Here is a 21294-nt window from a genome sequence, read left to right on the forward strand (position 1 = left end):
TACTGTTGTTGACTTAACCTGCTCGGATAACATCTTCATGAAATGATATGTTGCTTTTTTTGGCAACGTGGCCCAAATCAAATGTCGATATTGACTTGGATGAACCTCATTTTAACACGGGCATGCTCACGTTGAGCTTTGACTTTTAGCCCCAACAATTGTAAGATTTATATTTACAGAAATAAAATATGTATGTCCTGTAGTATGTGGAAATGGGGCACGTGTGTGTTTATATATACATGAATTCAAAGTACAGTCAAATATATTGAATCCACTTGCATCTCAATGAATGAAGTCGTTTTTTGGTCTGATGGTTTAGGAAAGTGCAGTGTTAATAGAATGGCTTAAAAAGTAAAGTCTGCACACCTTCCATATAATCATTTTTATTAACGTGTCTGCAGACTAAAGTGGCATAAGAGGTGAAAATAAAATATTTCATTCTTATGATGACAAGAATGACAAAAATTCCTTCATATTTGATTCATTTATTTCATTCATTCATTCATTTCAAGGCATCCACGTGAAAGGTGTCACTCCTCAATGTCTCCAAAACATCGCGATATGACAAAAAAGAGGCAGCAGCATCAATACTGACACTTTAGAGACTCTCAAAGCCCTGCATTGTTTCCCTTCAATATTTCATACATTTCCTAATAGCTCGATCACAAGCACAATGGATGACAACAAAATCCACCCACTAAAAAAATTCCTTTCACAATGGAAACAATTTCAAAATGAGTCCTATTTACATCAACATATCATACACAAGGACAAAGTCAACTTTCTAAAATACAGAAGATAATGAAAATGACAATCCATTCAGCCTTAAAGATACTTCTTTTTTTTTAAAGCCATTAAACACAATAGTTTTGCTCGCGTGAACGTACACTGTCAATTTGGAAAAAAATCATTCCAAGACGTTGCGTGCAATCTACTGGATGCGTATTAGGACCTTCATGCACTATGGGCCATGTAGGGTATTAGAAACCACTTGTAGAAAAAAAAGGACTGTATCTCCAATAATCATCTAACATTCCATTTGTTCCATGGGAAATGATGTTCTCGGATCTCTGTGAGAGTATCTTGCATTGCCATTTTTGGGATTCAGCGACAACTCCTCAGTACCTCTTAGCCCATTGTGGAGTTCTGAAAGACAAGTATGAAAGCATAACATGAAACAACTAGAACTTTTTTTGTGGTCAGGAATGCAGGTAGAGTGTTACAATTTCAGACATGAATCCTTTGAATCACCTTGTAACCTTATGACATGATAAGCTGTCCCTGAAAGGGTTCCTCACGAAACCCTTTTCTGTTTTTAAATTTTACAGGTGAACATTTATTGACTACAAGACTATATGAGGAATCCATCCCTCCATTTTCCGAACCGCTTGATCCTCACTAGGGTCGCGGGGGCTGCTGGAGCCTATCCCAGCCGTCTTCGGGCAGTGGGCGGGGGACACAACTGAATCAATTACCAGCCAATCGCAGGGCACACAGAGACGAACAACCATCCACGCCCACACTCACACCTAGGGACAATTTAGAGCGTCCAATCAGCCTATCATGCATGTTTTTGGAATGTGGGAGGAAACCGGAGCACCCGGAGAAAACCCACGCAGGTCCGGGGAGAACATACAAACTCCACACAGGGAGGCCGGAGCTGGAATCGAACCCGGTACCTCTGCACTGTGAAGCTGACGTGCCAACCACTGGACTACCGGGCCGCCTATTTTGGTTAAAGAGCTTCGGCTGGTAGAAACCATGATGCCAATAAAAATAGTTACTGGATAGCTATAAATATAGATATACATATATATACAAGACGCATTTCTACCAGTCAGGCCATAATCGTGAATGTAAACATCAAGGTCAATATTTAAGACTGGAAATCCCTGTGTGATGTCAATACGTATACAGTAATTGATATGAATGTCTGCTCATGACAAGGAACACTTTCCGTTAAATTATTCTCAGTTCCAGTAAAACGTTTTTGATTGCGAATATTTTTCAATATTCCCCAGATGAACTTGCTCGACCCATTAATGATAATAATAATTATTATTTTGAAAGCGCTTTTCATCGTACTGAAAGATATTTGACAAGAGTTTCAAACACTGGATTAAAAATGTACATTTTAAAGCAAAGCATACATGATCTAAAACAAACACATTTTGAATAAGGAAAAAAAATGGGTAAAAGAGATTAAAAGGTGTTAAAAAGCATTGCGGGAAAGGTGAGTTTTAAGAAATGATTTGAAGGATTGGAGGTCAGTACAGTTGTGTTCGAGAATTCCAGAGAGTGGGCGGCGACAGAGAATAAGAATTTAAAGGGATACGCTGGGGAACGGGGAGCCAGTGGACGTTTATAAAGACGGGGGTGATGTAACCACAGGTGCGGGTGTGCGTGAGATGGCGGGCGGCGGCATTTTGGATGTGCTGTAGTTAACTGAGGAGTTAGGAGGTTGTACCATAGAATATGCTATTGCAGTAGTCAAGGTGGGAGGTGATGAAGGCGTGGATGAGGGTTTGAGCGGCGTTGAAAGAAAGTGAAGGGCGGAGGGCAGAAATGCTTTTGAGGTGAAAGAAAGCAGTTTTGGTGATTTGGGTGATGTGTTGGTCGAAAGAGTGATGATGATCAAAAAGGACACCAAAGTTGCGACAGTGAGAGGAGGGGAACAAGGTGGAGTTCTAGATAGTGAGGTTAAAGTTGTTGGCTGTTTGGGTGGGGCACCTAGGACCGATTATTAGCAGTTGAGAATGAGAAAGTTTGTTTGCATCCAGGATTTGATCTCAGAAAGACAGTTCGAAAGGTTGGAGAGGGTTGTTGGGGTGTGTTAAGCTCTACTCTAATACAAGCATTCTCAGAAATAAATGGATTCTCTGAGGCTGAGTCAGTAAACGGTCCTATCCCACTATTCCGAGAAAATTGTTGTAGCACTTCAAAACGTTATTTCCAGTTGCAAATGTGATTGAAAGTGTCACCTGAAACAATGAGCTTCTCCTTCATGACGTTGACATCCCGATTAGAGCGATGCGGCACAGCGCTCAGCATGATCTGCTCGGGGTTACAACTCTGTATTCCGCTCATCCTCCACCTGTTCCGTGTTGAAATAACACATATTACAAGCGCGTCGCGGCCGTTCGCCGAGCTGTGACATTCCACCGAGTCACGTGCCATTGTGTAAACCCGCCTATAAACGTGCTGATGCGCGCACAATATTTGTTGTGAAGTAAGGGAGAGTATACGCATAAACAGGAGGTCAAACTGTTTAGCGAAAGACAGAAAAAGAAATGGGGCCCTGGGCTGTCGGGCAGAAAAAGCACACGGAAGGACAAACAAGGAGAAAAGAAACAAAGGCCAAGGCAGACGCAGTGGTTACCTGATCATATGATAGCTGACAGATGCCAGGGGGCAGCAGAGGAAGGTTGCATGCAGATCAGACACAGCACCAGACAAAATAAGGACATCAGAGGAGAAAGACAGACAGAAAGAAGACAGGGGGGGAGGAGACGTTAGAGCGTAGAGGTGAAACATGAAAACATGGAGCATCCGGATAAAAGAAAGAAAAACAGCAGTGGGAACGAACACTCAGTTTTGAAGCAGTGGAGTCGTCTCGAATTTGTGTCTCCTCAAGTGAAATAAAGGTCAGTGGAGTAAGAAACAATGTAGGAAGTTACACTCGACCAGTGGTTCTTAAACTTGTTCGAGGTACCAAACCCAACCAGTTCATACACACATTCACTGAACCCTCCATTAGTGAAAAACAAAAATATGACTTTTAACAAATTCAAGACATAAAAAACACATTTATTAAAAACTGAAAAAAAGGAAATAAAATTTCAACACATTCGTTTTTAAAATTTTAGGACGTATTATCACGACAGTCACACGTTGAGAGCGAACTAAATTTCCCGCAGCACTGATTGGACAAGCAATCATCTGCAGCCAGTGATGGCTAAGCGGGCATGTCATAACTAATTAACATGTTGAGTCGTTGAGTTGATATGTCTTATCGTCCATGGCAGAGGCTCCGACGAACCCCTGAGACCAATTCCCCGAACCCTTCGGGTTCGATCGAACCCAGGTTAAGAACCACTGCACTAGACTGAAAAAAAAATGAAGGTGAAGTCAGGCATTCCTTTTCAAAGTCAAGGCCGTTTGTATTAATAATGCTTTTCCACAATATATCTTTCCAGAATAAAATAGTCACTTCAACAGTGATCATCCCTGGGACTCGCTGATCAGAAATGTATGAGTCTCATTATGCATTTAGAATATAAATGCATAATGGGACTTATATTACATAATGAAATGGTGTACTTATTCAATTGTATATGATAACACAAACAACAACATATACATCCAATTATAAACAAATGCTGCAAGAATTTAAATAATTCCGTAGCAGGCCTGAGGATTTCGGAAATTCACGGTAACTGTTTTTCGGTTCCGTCGGATTACCCAATGGGAAACCACGGTAACTAATTTGGAGTTCCGTAAACGTTCATCTTGGCAACCCATTTTGCTTTTTTGACTGATTTTCATAATCAAGAATTCTGAAACTCAAAAGTATAATGTTTCAAGGGACACTTGAACTACATCGAAATGGTTTTGATGTGTTTGCTGGTGGAATTTTACAAAGTACACAGAGGAATTTTTTTTTCAGATGACAGTATACCATATTTTCCATACTAAAAGGCGCACTGGATTATGGTGCGCACTTTCAATGAATGGCCTACTTTGTAATTTTTTTCATATATTGGACGCTCCACATTATAAGACACAATCTACAATGCATCCGCGAGATGGAGCGCTCAAGGAAATGCCAACAGAACACTACACTACACTCTGATTTATATAGCGACAATCAGAAGTCAGTCAAACTTATTTAATAAAGCAGCGACACAGTTCACTTAACCAACAGCAAGTTGTAACATTGACTCGTTAACGTTGAACTCCCTTGCCGCTGCTCTATTTCCGTGTTCAACTGCGAAACCGATCGTCTTCACTTTGAACTCTGCGTTGTAAGCATGTGTCTATCAAGGAGCCATTTTGGGGTTGACATATTACCGTAATGACCATACACAAGGTGCATCGGATTTTAAGGCGTGCTGTGAGCTTTTAAGAAAATGGAAGGTTTTTCGGTGCGCCTTTTCGTGCGGAAAATACGGTATGCTCATTTTGGCACAATCTGTACTCACTTCTGAAAACTGAAGATCCCGACGACCACAGCGAGTGAGACGAGATCCGAGGCGATCCAGATGAAGCGATATGCATTCTGACTCTAAATGAGAAACACAAATAAAGTGGTGAACAGACAATACCACTGGTGGGACCCGTCAACAAGTGTGTCTCCTGGACGAGCCGTCAAGACGGCAACAAGTGCCCTGTTGTCAGGCTGCCGCACTCCTTGCTGTTCCTCGGCACCAAGCTGGGATCAAGTCTGCTGCTGCGCGACCGCATTGTTTTCTCCTCGTCCTTGTTCGAACACGTAGCGGCGCCCTCATCACTCTCTGTCCTGTCCTGCTTCTCTTTTCGTCTCAGTGTGCGACCTTGCTTTCGGGTGAGTTTTTTTCGCGTGCGGTGTCAGATGAGAGAAAGGTGGCGATGAGAGGTTGTTTACCATGAGCCAGATGGGGTAAGGCACCTTTCGGAGGACTTGGGGGGCATCAGAGGACACAGAAGGCACCCCACTGCACCACAAAACCGAGTAGAGCCATGGCTCGTTCACTGGGTAGACTGTCACGCTCACATTGTTGGCTAGATACTCCCTAAGGGGAAGGAAAATACGTCGTCTGCAAACATGGCAGAAAAAAATGTTTTGTCATATGATTTGATCAATCTCGGTAAAAACTGCTGACTGAAGAAAGTTGGCAGGGAAGGGCAAGGAAGAGCAGGCAGAGGGTAATCTGGTCTGATTGGCCTGCGGTGGGCCAAAACACCCAAATGACATCGAGGCACACGACTGATGATGTGTTGGGCGGGGTGCACCACATGATTATCAGTCCCAAATTGCAACTCTTCCATCTATTGTGATGAACATTGCAGGGCTTCAACAGTTAACCCTATAAAGAAGTCTTTTCACGTTAATAGTTCTCGTTGTTGTATTTTGGTTTGGATTGCCACATACAGTGAAACTCCTCTACAACGAAATCATGTTTGCAGTAAGAAATTTTTCACAACTGGGGTTTTTTCACTGTAGCAAATTTGATCTCAGATGTAAACACACACACACAAACATATGTGTACTCTTTTTTATTCTAATAGTGCATAAGTATGAGCAGACACTTATTTTACACTTCATATAGTCTGTGTAGAAAGAAAAAAAGGGAAAGAAATTGCGGAATTTACGATCAGCATTCACTTTCACTTCTATCAATTTCTTGGATAATGTCTTTTACTTTGCTTCCTCCGTCTTTCATTTTGATCACTTTTACCCTCTCTTCCAGTGTCAGAGCTCTTCTTGTCTTTCTTGTCCGTTTGTAGCCATTTTAGTAATGCAATGTTCTTGCTGAAACTAACAATTAATACTTCCTGGACTACTGCGAATGTGTAAACCAGTGTGGTGGTTGCTGTTCAAATGAAGCAGTAGTGGTCGCTGTTGGATTACACTTCGTTTTAGTGAATCTTGTTGCGAGGCAAGAGCAGAGAAAAATATTTAATACAACGCAACCGGGGTTTTTCTCATTGTATGGGGGGCAGTAAAGTGGGAATGGTGTTAATGCATGAGGATTTTTTTTCACACTGGGGGGTATTTTCGCCCATGTAGGTTTCGTTGTAGAGGAGTTTCACTGTATCCGATTTCCGGGACGAGCAATTTACATTTTTCTCATCACTTGCCTTTTGCAAGTGTTTTTAGTATGTTTTCGCTTTTTCCTGGTTCTTTGTTACTAGCGTCCTTTGTTGTAGTTTATCGGTTTTGCGTTCAATTATAAATAAATATTGTTTTGTCAAAACTCTTGTCTGTGCCTACATTTCTGGAATCCAATGTCCGGGGCAATCCGGACACTTGACAGTGATGACCCAAAACTCCCTAAAAGAGCTACACTTTGCAGTGAAAGGAAAGAGATAGTATTTCATGAAACATTTTATCATCCTACTTTTTACCCTCAGGCTTAACGTAGAAACATCTCTTACTGTATATCTTTGTGGTTGGCCTTGCTGTAGTGAAGGGTCAAGCTTGTAATGCCCCTCTGCCTTATCTGTGCGAGTGACAGCTTCTCATTTGTGGCCTGCTGAAACCCCCGAACCCTGCCCCTGTCTGTGTCTGGGGTCAATGTCACCTGGCACCAACAAATGTGAGACAGAAACAGACGGATCAGATGGAAGACATTGTTCTTCGGAGTGAAAGATATGAAACGGAGTGCAAAACATAGAACGTAATTGAGTTTTTATCCATCCATCCATCCATCCATCCATCCATTATCCGTACCACTTATCCTCGGGTGTGCTGGACCCGATGCCGGCTGTCAGTAGGTGGTGTACACCTGAACTAGTTGCTGGCCAACCGTAGGGCACACATAGACGAACAACCATCCACACTCACAATCACTCCTATGGACAATTGAGAGGGTGCCATTAAGCCGTCATGCATGTTTTGCGAACGTGGGAGGAAAACCGGAGTACCCGAAGGCACGGAGGAGATGCAAACTCCGCACAGGAATGCCGCTGCCCAGAATTGAAGCCTGCACCTTTGTTTTGGCAGACGTGCAAACCAATCGTCCACCTTGCCAGCCATTGAGAGTTAATTTCGTGCAAATTTTGTTCGTAAATGATTTATTACATTTTTATGCGACCCCATAAAATGGAAAATATAGGACAACGATACAACTCAATGTTCGGTATGGTGTTGATCCGAGCGATGAACAATCATCGTTGGGATTGGGCAGCCTCGGCGTACCTCCACAATTGTCACTTTTCAGAAAACCTAAATAAACAGCAAGTCGTTTGAAGAATTGACATTGCATTTTCAATGACGGCAAACTGTTTTTTTAAACACTGGTCAGTAATTGAGGAAAAAAAAAAAACACCCACGCGGGGACTGAACTGAGTTGTGAAAAAAAATATCAATTTGACCACATTTACAAGGTTCCGGCACAACACCAGCGATAAAATAAATGAGATAAATTAATATAAGAGGGACATACAGTCCTCACCCTCTTCCGGGAAATCCCCGCTTTCTGCACGGCCCACATTGTGTCCATGAACCAACTCTGGGAGCGAGGGTGGCCCGCAGGGGGCCTGCGGACGTTGAGAAGCACAGAGCTGTTGGTTCTGACTGCCAGACGAAGCATTTCCAACAGACTGCAAACCGTCTGGTTTCCGATCCTGCTCCTATCCCTCCCGGTCAACGTCTCTACAGTCCAGTAGGGATCACGCTGGGAACAAATGAAAGCAATAGTTACCGAGATAGTTTATTCAGCCTCTTATCTCCACCCCAATGATGTCATGCCATTACACTAAGATTTTTATGGACCATTATTTCAGTTCTGGTTCACACTATAGTCAGACAAACAGGCCTCAGGTGAGAAATGTGCCTAAGCCTGTAGCACATGACTATGTCTGAGTGTGCCTTGAGTTCAAGTCCTTGCGACCTCGTGAATGTGAAGGTCAAAACCCAAGCCTGTGCATTAATCCATCCCTGGATGCTAAAAAAAAGGCATTTGACATGAACACGAAGTAGAAAAAAATATATATGCAAGTGATTTGTACATGGTGTTAAAGGTTCCACTTTGCACATTTTTATTTTTTACAGTAGAGTGCTCAACAAATTCAGAAGGCCACATCAGGTCTGAGAGACCATGAGGCACTACGTGCTTCAATGTGAAATCTTTCAGTTTCCGTGAACTGTCGAGCAGAAAAGACAAATTTCAAACTGAATATCTGCTTTATCCTCACAACGGTTGCGGGGAAGGCTGGAGCCTATCCCAGCTGTCTTCGGGCATTAGGCGGGGGACTCCCTGAACCTAAATGCCAGCCAATCGCAGGGCACACGGTGACAAACAACTATCCGTGCTATCACATTCACACCAAGGGACAATTTTGAGTGTTCAATCAGCCTGCCATGCATGTTTTTGGAATGTGGAAGGAAACCGGAGTACCCAGAGAAAACCCACGCTGGCCCGGAGAGAACAAGCAAACTCCACACAGGAAAGCCGGAGTGGGGATCAAACCCACAACCTCTGCACCGTGAGGTCGACATGCTAACCACTCGACACCGGGCTGCTTACTGAATTTATATATATTAAAAAAAATAAAAATCCTCGTCTCACCCCTCGGGTGGTGTCAGTCCCTCATTCAGCTCGGGTCCTCTACCAGAGGCCAGGAAGCTTGAGGGTTCTGCGCAGTATCCTTGCTGTTATATTTATATATATACATATATATACAAATGTAATCATTTTTCTGCTACACCCCTAATCTATGCTAAACTGCATTGTAATATTGTATTTTACACACACACGCACGCACGCACACGCGCGCACACACACACACACACACAGGGAGAGAGAGAGAGAGCGAGATAGAGATAGAGATAATACAGTGGACCACCTCCGACTTGTGATTCAGCACCCACAGTCATATATTTTTTCTTCTTTCTTTTTTGGGGGGCGGGGGGTGGGGCATTATTCACATTTTTTCTTTAATTGCAGGAAATAATGACGGTGCCAGCCCGCAAATAGCGAAAACCTGTGAATCCACTGTATAGCTATACAATAATCATTATTTTGCAAATATATTGTGCAATTCAGCTACAAGACGTTTCGTATACAAATACATAGTTATTGATGATTAAAATGCATTAGTGTGATGTGCGTTCCTTTACCTCCAGAAACCAGCGACCTGCGTTGAGCGAACGTAGCTCGGTCCAGTTCAAGAAAGCGGCATCGTCATGCTGTCTGCCAGGAAAGACTGTGCTCACATCTGTGGTTCGTCTCAAGGTGCGATCTCGCATGAGGAATGGAACCCCGTCCACACTAGAGATCCAAAAATAGACAGAATACAGTGTTATTCAAAGATGGAATGCTTTCAGGGTCGTTCACTCTTTTTTATAAGACAAATGGCTTACAACAAGTACATACAGATTGACTCGAGATGGATCTCGGGAATGTGGCAAGTATTCTTCAGTCTTGCCACAAATGTCTTATTTTATCTCCGAAAGAAATGGCTAAAAATTGGATACAACCTAGCCGTCTTCGAGGTAAGTGCCAGACACCAGAGGTGCTGTAATTTTACTATAGGGTAGTGACTACACTAGGAAGCAACTGTGTATATATAATCAATATTTTTCATGGTTTTTTTTTGTCTTTTGTGTGTGCCAGGCACTAGTCCTGTGCAGACCTGAGAGTAACCCTTTCAGAGACAGTGGTTACTACAGTGGACAGCATATCAGGCTATCAGGTTACAGGTTATCATTATTGGTGCATGAAAGAGTTAAGACACAAGTATTTGAAAAGAAACGGAACCATAGAACCCGTCACATCTGAGCTACTTTTCATATGGAACTGGAGTGCGTCAGATTCATTAATTATGAACAAGTCCATCTGAAAATGTCAGAATCGGTCGATGAATGACCTAAGAGTGACGTCAGCCTCCAGGGAGCTGGCGCCGTGTTGTAAGGCTCTGTTGAAGGAGACCAGGGTGTTTTCTGGGGCCAGCTGGTACACAGAGAAAGATCAGTGTCATTCACCGGCGACATTTGAATAAACCAACATCATGATTTTTTAGTTACATTCAAAATCTGAGGCTTCAACCAAATTGTGTATTCTCAGAACATCCACCAAGCTAACTCAAAATCAGGTGGCTCGTGAATTTCTTGTTCGAGACTGTTATTTTGGTTGACAGGGTGGTAGCCTGATAGGTGCTTTTTGTACCCTAGTGGGTTGGAAGAATATTTGCTCAGCTGTGAGACAACAGTACAAAGTAGACGCTCATGCAAATGTGCCGGACTCATCGAGTCACCTGGACAGCTAACTGGATTACACGGAGAGGGCTGGCAATAGACCAACTAACTCACCATCGGAGCGCCCCGTCGACCAATGACGTCTGGGCGAAGTCTGAGGCTGTGACTGTCCATGACACAGGGACAGGAGAATGACAGCGGCGCCGAATAAAGGGCCATGAGGATGATGATGTAGGTGACTAACACCATCATCTGGAAATCTAAGACAGAGGGCGCAAGCTTTCTACGACGCTTCATCAACAAAACAAATTGACTCACTCGAGAGGCTTGGCGTGTGTTAGCAAGAGGGATTGTTGAACCGTTTCAATCCTACATGAGTACAATTGTGGTGTTAACAGTGAACATGAAAACCCAATCTCCACTTGTTGGAATACCAGAATTTCTGATGTAAAAAGGAAAAAAGACCATCTTAATAAAAACACCCTTGACCCAGATGTGTTTGGCATCATGCAATATTTGTCAAATCACCTAGAGTTTGTAGATATCGGTAACAAACACACGATGCGCATTAAATTTCATGGTGTCCCACAAGGTTACGTACTTGGACCAGTCCTCTTTAGTCAGGGGTCATCAACGTGGTGCATGTGGGCACCAAGTAACCCCCAAGGAACACATGAGTAGCCTTTTCTAAATCGATAACTAATCTATCAGAAAATTAATCGACAACTACGTTCATAATCGAGTCATCATTCAGAGCCACTTTCTAATCTACTTGTACTCTTTCACATTCACCTTGAGCAGCACAATGACAAACTCTTGTATCACTTCTGACCGGGATTTATCATTCAACACTCACATAAATATTGTCCTCCTTACAGCGGAGGACGAGCTAGAGCATATTTCCTACCTGACCTTCGGCACAGACTGGTTACCATCCAATCGCGGGGCAAGATTATTCACAATAGTATAGAATTTCTGATTTCTACAACATTGAAGAGGAAAAGCGCATCAGATTTAATGCAGATCTGGATATCTGGTATAAGACTGAGGGATCATATTATTTTCCCAGTTGGCTAATAATATGACAGTAATCTATCTCTCATTAGGAAGGAACTGTGTCGAGCCTTACAAGTCCATCTAAAACTAATGGTAGGATGTCATGTTGTTCGAGTGAGGAATTGTCAACAGGGTCAAAATGAAGAGAAGACTTACTGGATCTTTCTCTGCGGACCACATAACCAGCGACCAGCCAGCTAAGAGCTGTGACTGTTGTGAGAGCACCAATGTGAAGGAATGGCGCTGTGGACTAACATAAGAACACAATTATAAAATGAGTGACAGTCTTTTTTTGTGTAATCATTGTATTGATAATTTGTATCAAAATTATTTTGAGTATGATAAAGGAGCCTTTAAAAAAGGAGAACTAAAAGTGAACAGGAAACTAAAACTACCCTAAAACCCTAACAAAAGGCAAGTTTAAAATCGGGATGTATTGCACCGACAACCTCCCCTATCCGGCAATGTGATGTGTTAAGAAGATGCAATTTGACTTCAAAGGTTTTACCGTGACATTGTTTAAACTCTAAACAAACCTGCAGCGACACAAGAAGGACATCCCATTCATCTACCCAGATGTCATCAACACACACAACACCAGAGATAGTAGTAAGGAGCGCAGCCAGCACACCGATCTGTGAAAACGAGACACACAATGATGAGGTCACTGGAAAAACCTGCAAGGAAGCAAAATGACAGCAAAAGTCAAACTCACTGCACCTTGTGGAGCCAGTAGAGATTAAGCTGTTGTCCCAAGGATATGTGGAAGAATGCCAAGATCTGATGAAGAAAAAGGACTTATATATATATATATATATTAGAGCTGTCAAACGATTAACATATTTAATCTAATTAAAAACACAACTGTCATAATTAACTCAAATTCACAAAAAATTAATCATGATTACTCATGCATTTTTATCGTTTCTGAATTTCCTTTTCTATTTTTTTGTGATATTTTTCCCCATTTTAATGCTCTCATCAACATGGAATCATGAATCAGTTTTCTATGTGTAAAATACAAATATTTACTGAAATGACAATATCGATTTTCAATTTTACATGAACATTTTTCACTTGGAGGAGTTATTCACACATAATCTCTCAGACAATATGACTGTCCATCAACAACAGTGAAAAAAATATTTTGTCACACAACTGCTGCTTTAACAGCTCTTTTTATGGAATCAAAACAGAGCAGGGCGGCCCGGTAGTCAAGTGGTTAGCACGTCGGCTTCACAGTGCAGAGGTACCGGGTTCGATTCCAGCTCTGGCCTCCCTGTGTGGAGTTTGCATGTTCTCCTCGGGCCTGCGTGGGTTTTCTCCGGGTGCTCCGGTTTCCTCCCACATTCCAAAAATATGCGTGGCAGGCTGATTGAACACTCTAAATTTTCCCTAGGTGTGAGTGTGAGCGTGGATGGTTGTTCGTCTATGTGTGCCCTGCGATTGGCTGGCAACCGATTCAGGGTGTCCCCCGCCTACTACCCAGAGGCAGCTGGGATAGGCTCCAGCACCCCCCGCGACCCTAGTGAGGATCAAGCGGTACGGAAGATGAATGAATGAATGAATGAAAACAGAGCAATATAACATTATAAAGTGCACATCTAAGGTAAACTAGTACTCAGCCTGCAGTGGATTTAAGCCATGGTTGCATACTTCGTTTTTCTCAAATTTGCTTTGAACACAGCAGTCAGGCTATGTTGATGCTGTTGGTCCTTCTTGCGCGGAAGTCTCTCTACGGTTTTGTGTAGCCATCATTTCACACTTGGTTCGATGAGAACACTGGAGACGTTTTATTTTCGCTAGGTCGCTACCACTGCACCGCTGAACTTCACCGTCACCGTCAGACGAACACAGAGACGCTCCACCTGATCTATTTGTATGGACACGGAACACTGTAACCTTCCACACAAAATAGTTCCAAACAAGTAACAATCGTGTCAGTGGCATACATCGTCTACCTGTATCATATCAGGTAACTTTGGTCTTGTCAGTGGAACAATTTGGCATATTTTGGAAAGTAAACTTTCCATTCACAAACTCTTTAAGTATCAGTTTTCGGTGTCTCACGCTGCCGTGGCTGCCAAAACAAACGTGCGTGGACCTATGCAGCGCGCTCGTTGTTTTGTTTCTGGTATATTTATAGAGCAACGTAACATCCGCTGTGACGTGTGCCGCGTTAATCTCGTGAGAAAAAATTTAATCCTGTTAAAATTCATTTAAATTAATGCCAACAAAAACGCGCTAAACTGACAGCTCTAATATATATATATATATGTACATATATATATATATACTATATACTATATATAGATAGATAACATTTTTTTCAATCTTAAAAGGCACGCTTACCATCAAGACAAAAACATAGCTGAATCCCACAGTGGTGATTGTCAGAATGGGAATGGTCTCATCCCTCCATTCACCCGTGCGGTTGTACACTGACCTGCAATTTCGACAGGTTAAAGATTGATGCATCTTGATGCTTCTCAGAAGAATAAAGGAAACAATTGTGATATAGTGTCACTCCTATTTGATCCCAAACTGAAAAGTGCAAAAACGGTTGTCAATCTGTTTCTGCATGTTGCTCTTGAAATGTGCCTGGCTCCAGGTGGAAAGGCAACACTGTACCTTTAAAGAAATTATTTTACAGGTGGTGACTAGAGACTTTATTCCCCTTTTATCGTACTTTCTGGACTAACTCCAGGCTAGTCTCTATTTTTTCCAGAGCCAGTGCCTTTCTATCAAGTCTCAACAACATAAAAGTTACTCTTTCTGTTCACATCCTTATACAGATGTTCAAAAGATGACTCACCAGTTGAACTCGTCAAAATCATTTCGAGCCACCAACCAGAAGTAAACCCAAAAAAGAAGCAGGAGAAAGGAGCTACACAAGATGAGAAACCAGGAACACTCCCACTGCAAAAAAAAAAACCATCAGAAGAACAAAAAACATATTATATATATGAATTGTATACGAAACAAACTGAATTATAATAAAAAAGATAAAAGATATAGCGCAACAGCACTGATCACAAGCTGCCATTGCAGACTGCTGAGAGCTAACAACTTCGGTGACGTCAGTCACGCGCCACCGTAGGTTAAAGATTTACCTGCTTTATTTTATGTTATTTTTCAAATAATTTTTTTGTGAAAATGGGTGATAGGATGATGAGACTGCAGTGTACATTAACAGAAAAATATAGATGACTAACATGCACAAAGACATACAAATGGTTGTTTGTTTGTTTTTCTCCCCCTACACCCCTCGCAATCGACTTGGGAACAGTCCGCGAGCTACCAGTCGATCGTGATCGACGTAATGGGCACCTCTGCACATGAAGAACTTTATGCACACCAATTAAAAAGAAACTCTATAAAAGGATGAAAAAAAAGAAGAGTACCAATTTCTTAATACCTTGAGAGTAACAGTGAATCAAACATATATTCAGTGTCAGGGGTCAGTTTTGGCTGACGGACACAATTAATTTTCCTTGTTACAGACATGAACAATTTATTATGATCTTGAAGATTTTGTTCCAAGTCCCATGTGGTCTTCTTCCATTGATTTAACCCTTTCAGGGACAGCGGTTGCTAGAGTGGACGGGTTTTCAAATGTTATTTTCTCTTGTATGAACTCATCTTAATGTCACAGTTGTGCATCAACCACTAGAATGGACCCACATGTGTGTTGCCATCCACTGCCATTATTATTATTTTCTTTTTTGTCATGCCTAAAGACTAATAAAAACACTTTAAAAAAGTCCTTATGGAGGTTATCATTATTTGTGCATGAAAGGGTTCAAATCAGTGACGAATAAAACTGAGAGTTTTGCTTTTAAACATCGTGTGTGTTGCTTCGAGCACTTCTTCTCAATCGGCATGCGGGGAAAAGGTAAGAAGGAGAACTTGTGCAAACACTCAAGGACTCGCTCCCTCAGTAGTTAACAGGATCAGGAGGTAATTCCATGTGAGAGGAGACCAATGCGATGATAGGCCACTCAACACATCCTGTTGACCAGTTATCAGCTTTGGCACCTCAACACGGTTCGGCTCACCATTTCCAGCACCTTATGTAAGGTCATTAGAAGTGAGTCCAGCAAAGCAATCAATGACAATGTTCCTCGAACAACATCAAAGAAAATAAAACTATGTGAAAAAAAATGTTTGAGAAACAAAAATTGTATTGTGTCTTAACTATTAGTTGGGTGGTGGGTTCTTGTGAGTGAAGTGAGGCTAACATTTAAATCTTGCAGCTTCAACATATGGTGTACCTTTAATGCATAATTTTAAAAAAATGATAATATTGAAATATAATGAATGTATTTATTTTTAATTTGATTTGTTTTTAGATACAGTGGTGAGATTATAATTTCAGCAACTCGGTGCCCTCATACTGGTCAGTTGAGACTTCAGTCATGTTTCTCACTCTCAACTACACTGAAAAGTTTTCACAATTTTAGATAGATAGGAGTTTGCATGTTCTCCCCGGGCCTGCGTGGGTTTTCTCCGGGTGCTGCAGTTTCCTCCCATATTCCAAAAACATGCTTGGCAGGCTGATTGAACACTCTAAATTGTCCCTAGGTGTGAGTGTGAGCATGGACGGTTGTTCGTCTCTGTGTGCCCTGTGATTGGCTGGCAACCGATTCAGGGTGTCCCCCACCTACTGACCGGAGACAGCTGGGATAGGCTACAGCAACCCCCCCCCCCCCCCCCCGCCACCCAAGTGAGGATCAAGCGGTTCGGAAGATGAATGAATGTCCCACACCCGTCCATGGACAATATAATCCAAGACATCCTACTTTATATAGCGCTTTCACAACAGCTGCAGCTGTCACAAAGCACTTTACAAAACAGTGAACATCCAAATCTGTCTGCCTGCACCTCAACCAACCCCACCAAAATCACGTGAGACCACCTACACTGCAAAATCGACATCCTTTAAGCCAATCTCAAATGTAGTCAACTTTTTCTTACAAAATTACAAATTACAAGATGTGCCGTTAGGCAGGAACGTCCAGTGAGGCAAAGGGCATCAAACTAATTCACACATGCACCCGTTTTAACGCCGAGCCGTTCCCTGATAAATGGAACTGTAGTGTTTGCTTGGTAAGATGTAGCATGATTGCGCAATAACAGTACAGTGCAAAACAAATAACAAATAACCCAAATGTTTTGTCTTACCCTCGAGCTGTCGTCTTGGGAGCGCTGGTAGCGTTTCCAACGACAACCATAAATGCCAGTGACAAAGGAAATCAGCACTTGCTTCTCATAGACCTGTAAGGGTTGGTGTTTCACCATGCTCCTTTAGCCTCAACCCACCACCAGTTTCTTAGCATCCCACACTGGCCGGGCAACCCTGAAGAAGAACAAGATAAGACCGAACAATTCATTTGTTCCCTTTGCAGTGATGTGACAAATATTGTTAAGTTTGAGATGTGCTATTTTGAAACTGGATTTTCATCTTTTTAGAGCTGATGCCGAATGACTTTGTCGAGATGGCGGATTACAACAGGATTGATACAATGAAGTTAGTCAGTAAGTGGATGAAATAACAAAAGACAACACAATTCATCTTTAAAAATGAACACACAAAAGAGTAAAGAAACATTTAAAAAGTTTCAAATCAGCTTGTGGCACTTGCTCACAGCTGTCAACACTGTGCCACATAACATTCCTCTTTGGAAACTATTCGTAGCTTCCTCTCTGGCGGTAAGGTAGTATCTATCTCCTTTATTTAGCTGATTGCCATCCTACGTTTACACTCTGCTGTCAAACCGCGAGATGGTTTTCAGACAAATAATGATAACCTACATCAGGATTTTGTTCTTTTTTTTTTATTTGTCTTTAGGCATGAAAAAAATAATGGCAGTGGATGGCATTGTCATGGTTGATGCACAACTGTGACATGAAGATTAACTCATATAAGAGAAAACAACATATGAATGGCTGTCCCCTCTTGTTACCGCTGTCCATGAAAGGTTTCAGGTTTGAAAGAACACTGTGGTGAACTGAACTGTCTGTTGGTGGAAATGTGTTGGCTGTGTACTTCAAAAAACAAGACAGCGTCTTAATTCATAGAAGGGCATTTCATATGATTGGAAGCCCCTGTAACATTACGCAGAGTGTGAACATTAACATTGTGAATAAGTATCGAAAAAGATTTCACTTAATTAGTGCTTGGATTCAGATGTATCATCCAAAAATTGGGACAAACGATCTCAAAATTTCAAAAACACTTCAAGATTAAATCCAAAGGTATTTAATTCAAATTCACTGTACCTCGCAGTGACTTTCACATACCACTAGAGGGAGCCAATGTACCATCTGTGGCACTAGTACCACACTTTCAGATTCACAGGTAGGCCGTACCCGTTCTTGCAAAAGTACAGGTGGGCAATATTGCAGAATACAAATAGGTATTTCCCGGAACTTTTCCCAAATACTTTTTCTTGCTCAAAATATTTTGCAGGTTCATAATGAGTGATGGATGTTTTATTTCTTGACATACATGCATTCGATTGGAGTGTAGCTGCAGTATCAATTAAATGACCTTGTTACATCATTTAAAAAAAAAGGTTTGTTGACACAAAACAAGGTGATTATGATGACAACACTAACCTTTTGTTTGGGGTAAAAACTTCTGTGTGGGGAAATCAACATATACAGTGCAATTTAAAGGTGGGTCACAAAATAAATATTATGGACCAACTTGCAGCCAGTTTAAAATTTAATCCACTTTTTTGGCACCAAATTACGAGATAAAATTGCACGCAAAGCAAAAAAAAAAGGACGGCGTAATATTGGGCTATTGTATGGCATTTAATTTGATGCTGAGGGAGAGTGAGAAGACAACTACTGAGGTTTGTGGAATTAGCTAATAAAAAGGCCATCAATAAAAAAGAGGCGCAGTCTTAAAACATCATGTGACATGAGCCCTGCCCCTCCAACTTCATTCTTGCTGCAGAGAAAAGTCCATTGCCTTGGTGGCAGGTAGGAATGTCTGAGCACAGAGTGCAAGTATTTCATGTTTTTCTGGAGGATGTATTTATTTTAACACTTTTGTCTGGTGTTAAATGTCACCCTTTTGTTTTTGGTAGACTTAAACCGAATTACTTTAAGCCAAAGAAATGAAACCAAAGCTACTTGTATTGTTTATGTCAATAATGCAAAAAGGCCCATAATAATGTTTGTCTATGTTTGCCTAATTTGAAAGTGATGTTTTGAGTCCCACATTTCGACTGTCTTCAGGTGAAAGAATTTTATCAATGCAATGCAAGGGGGCCTAAGTTTGAGTTCCTACAATGGCAATGCAGCTAAAATCAAATGATGAACTGGATGTGAACCGATAACTGAGCATGAGCATTCATTCACGAGGGGAAATTTAATTGTCACTTTATTTTTGTTGTATCTGATGCACACAAAACCATTGGTCGGGACTCAGACAGGCTATGCAAAATGCAAAATTTTGATTCGCTGCACATGGGAGGTGGGTGGAGGGTGAAAAAAAAAGAGTCTTACGGTAACACGAACAGCTACCCTTGAACTAAAAAGCATGACTCAACTCAAGACAAATGCCTCTTGGTCAACTGTTCTTACAAGAATAAAATATGATGACATTTTGAGTACTAGGGACACACCAAGGGAAACTTTTGATTTATTGTGCCAATTGGTTTGATTTGGTTTTTACCTTGCCAGGGCTTAGTAGTAAATGTGCCAACAAAGAATGACAGACAAAATAAAAATGACATGACTACCATTTCTATTTTTTATTTATTTTATTTATATATGAATTAACTAGCTTTTGCAATGAAATGGAAGATGTTCACTTACAATGTCTGTATTCCTGTTTCCATGCCGGAGACATATAGAGCAAAACAATGTTGCCAGCAGGCCATAGTCAAGGTTTGCATGGATGAGAGCATTTAACTGAGACAATCAATGAACCCTTTTAGAGACAGCGATTACGGTGGACGGTTTATCATGTTATCAGGTTATCTTTATCGGTGCATGAAAGGGTTAAATCCAACCAACCAAATTCTTAATCACTGAATCAATGATTATGCACATCACAAAAATCAGAAGCATGGCCAGATTTCTTTATTTTTATGTGTGTTTTATGAATATGTGCAGTTTACTGTTTTGTGGCTGATTTGATTCTCCACGAGAGGAACACTGCATGACTTCATGTAATTTGGTCTCATCAATTTTGCCGATACCAAAAAAGACTGCTATATCTGGCTCGTATTTATCTCTGCCCTTGTCACTTTTTTTTAATTCCGTCATCATTCACCACCTTCATGAAAATTCTATACGCATGCATTCATTAATAGTGGCCTTATTATAATACCCTTGATGGATTTCGCCTCAACAGTCTTTAAATTTGGGCTATGAGGGAAAAAGAGGTTAAATGTTTTGGTTAATTTTGGTAATTCCATTTTTCCTCTGCATCCATCTGGTCCGATTCAGCAATATGTGGACTGATGCTCTCAGTGTTCTCTTGCTGGTTGCCAATTTAGAACTTTCCAGGAATCTATGTGCATGCCATGCATGTATGCATTTTTTTTCTCGTTTCGAGAGCTCCGTTTAATTCAACGATTAATTCAGTCATGGTCATGAAACACCTCACTGCAGCTAATGTTTGTGTCTTACTGCTAATGTTGTAGTAGCCTGATGCAGTAAAACCGCATACCAGAAGAAGAACAAGTTACTAATCCAAGGAAATAAACACCACTTAAGTCTTCTTATAATTTTATACCAAGCAGCTCAATAAATGAAAAACCAAGTGACTGTCACTGATTTTATAGCAGAAAATCTGAAGTGAAACTACAGTTTCCTTACCTCTATGCAGGACGACTTGATTAAACCGTTTCCCCCCTCAGGTGTTGACATGACGTCGTCGTTATTTCAAAGTACGGTACGTTTGAAGTTGCTCCCGTCTGGACCTGACAACTGTCACACATCAGTTTAAAGTTTACCCAAAACACAAAAGAGTTGGTATCCTGCAAAGGAAGCATTAAGTGTGATAATCTTGTGTTAAATAGTTGTTGCTCTGGAGACAGACGCGACTGCAAGCACTGATTCTGGTGTAATCCGTTCCCCCGTGTGTGGGCGGGGCTATGGCGTATCTCCTGGTGTTTAGTTATTCATTCTTTATTGAGTTTTAAATTATTGCACATTAAATAATAGTTGTCCCGAGACAAAAGCGATTCCTAAATATCCAATTTTTATCATACAAATTAGTTTGAGACCAACCCAAAATTTTGTTTTTTGTTTTTTTAATCTTGCCCCTCTTGCTGAACGCTGACATATTAAATAGAGCAGATAAAAGGAGTTTC

General features: G+C 41.3%; 1 protein-coding gene across 7 annotated transcripts; it reads right to left on the reverse strand.

Moving 5' to 3' along the window:
* Positions 1–68: 68 nt before the first annotated feature.
* On the reverse strand, positions 69–21076 carry gdpd5a (glycerophosphodiester phosphodiesterase domain containing 5a). Of its 7 annotated transcripts, none has more exons than XM_052046252.1 (17): positions 20798–21074; positions 17141–17315; positions 14772–14875; positions 14309–14402; positions 12677–12736; positions 12493–12591; positions 12113–12206; positions 11015–11160; positions 10573–10655; positions 9824–9974; positions 8157–8378; positions 7138–7283; positions 5624–5771; positions 5202–5284; positions 3380–3394; positions 2982–3094; positions 69–1146 (listed from the first exon to the last, which is right to left on the reverse strand). In XM_052046252.1, the coding sequence occupies exons 2-17, from the start codon at positions 17255–17257 to the stop codon at positions 1028–1030; spliced, it is 1794 nt and encodes a 597-aa protein (XP_051902212.1). In that variant the 5' UTR covers positions 17258–17315; positions 20798–21074; the 3' UTR covers positions 69–1027. The 7 variants fall into 7 exon arrangements, 4 of the variants coding, with proteins under 4 accessions (XP_051902212.1, XP_051902211.1, XP_051902213.1 ...); XM_052046251.1 differs by having other exon boundaries at positions 8148–8378; XR_007958854.1 differs by having other exon boundaries at positions 1128–1146; positions 3380–4105; positions 8148–8378; positions 20798–21076.
* Positions 21077–21294: the final 218 nt, after the last annotated feature.

Source organism: Hippocampus zosterae, chromosome 16, assembly GCF_025434085.1.
Source record: "Hippocampus zosterae strain Florida chromosome 16, ASM2543408v3, whole genome shotgun sequence".
Classification (NCBI taxonomy): domain Eukaryota; kingdom Metazoa; phylum Chordata; class Actinopteri; order Syngnathiformes; family Syngnathidae; genus Hippocampus; species Hippocampus zosterae.

Coding starts and splice junctions, on each gene's coding strand:
- gdpd5a (XM_052046251.1), bottom strand. CDS start 17,257: ATGGTGAAACACCAACCCTTACAGGTCTATGAGAAGCAAGTGCTGATT. Junction 11,161..12,112: donor GGTCCGCAGAGAAAGATCCA/GTAAGTCTTCTC, acceptor CCTCTGTCTTAG/ATTTCCAGATGATGGTGTTA. Junction 8,379..9,823: donor CAGGTCGCTGGTTTCTGGAG/GTAAAGGAACGC, acceptor ATTTGTTCCCAG/CGTGATCCCTACTGGACTGT.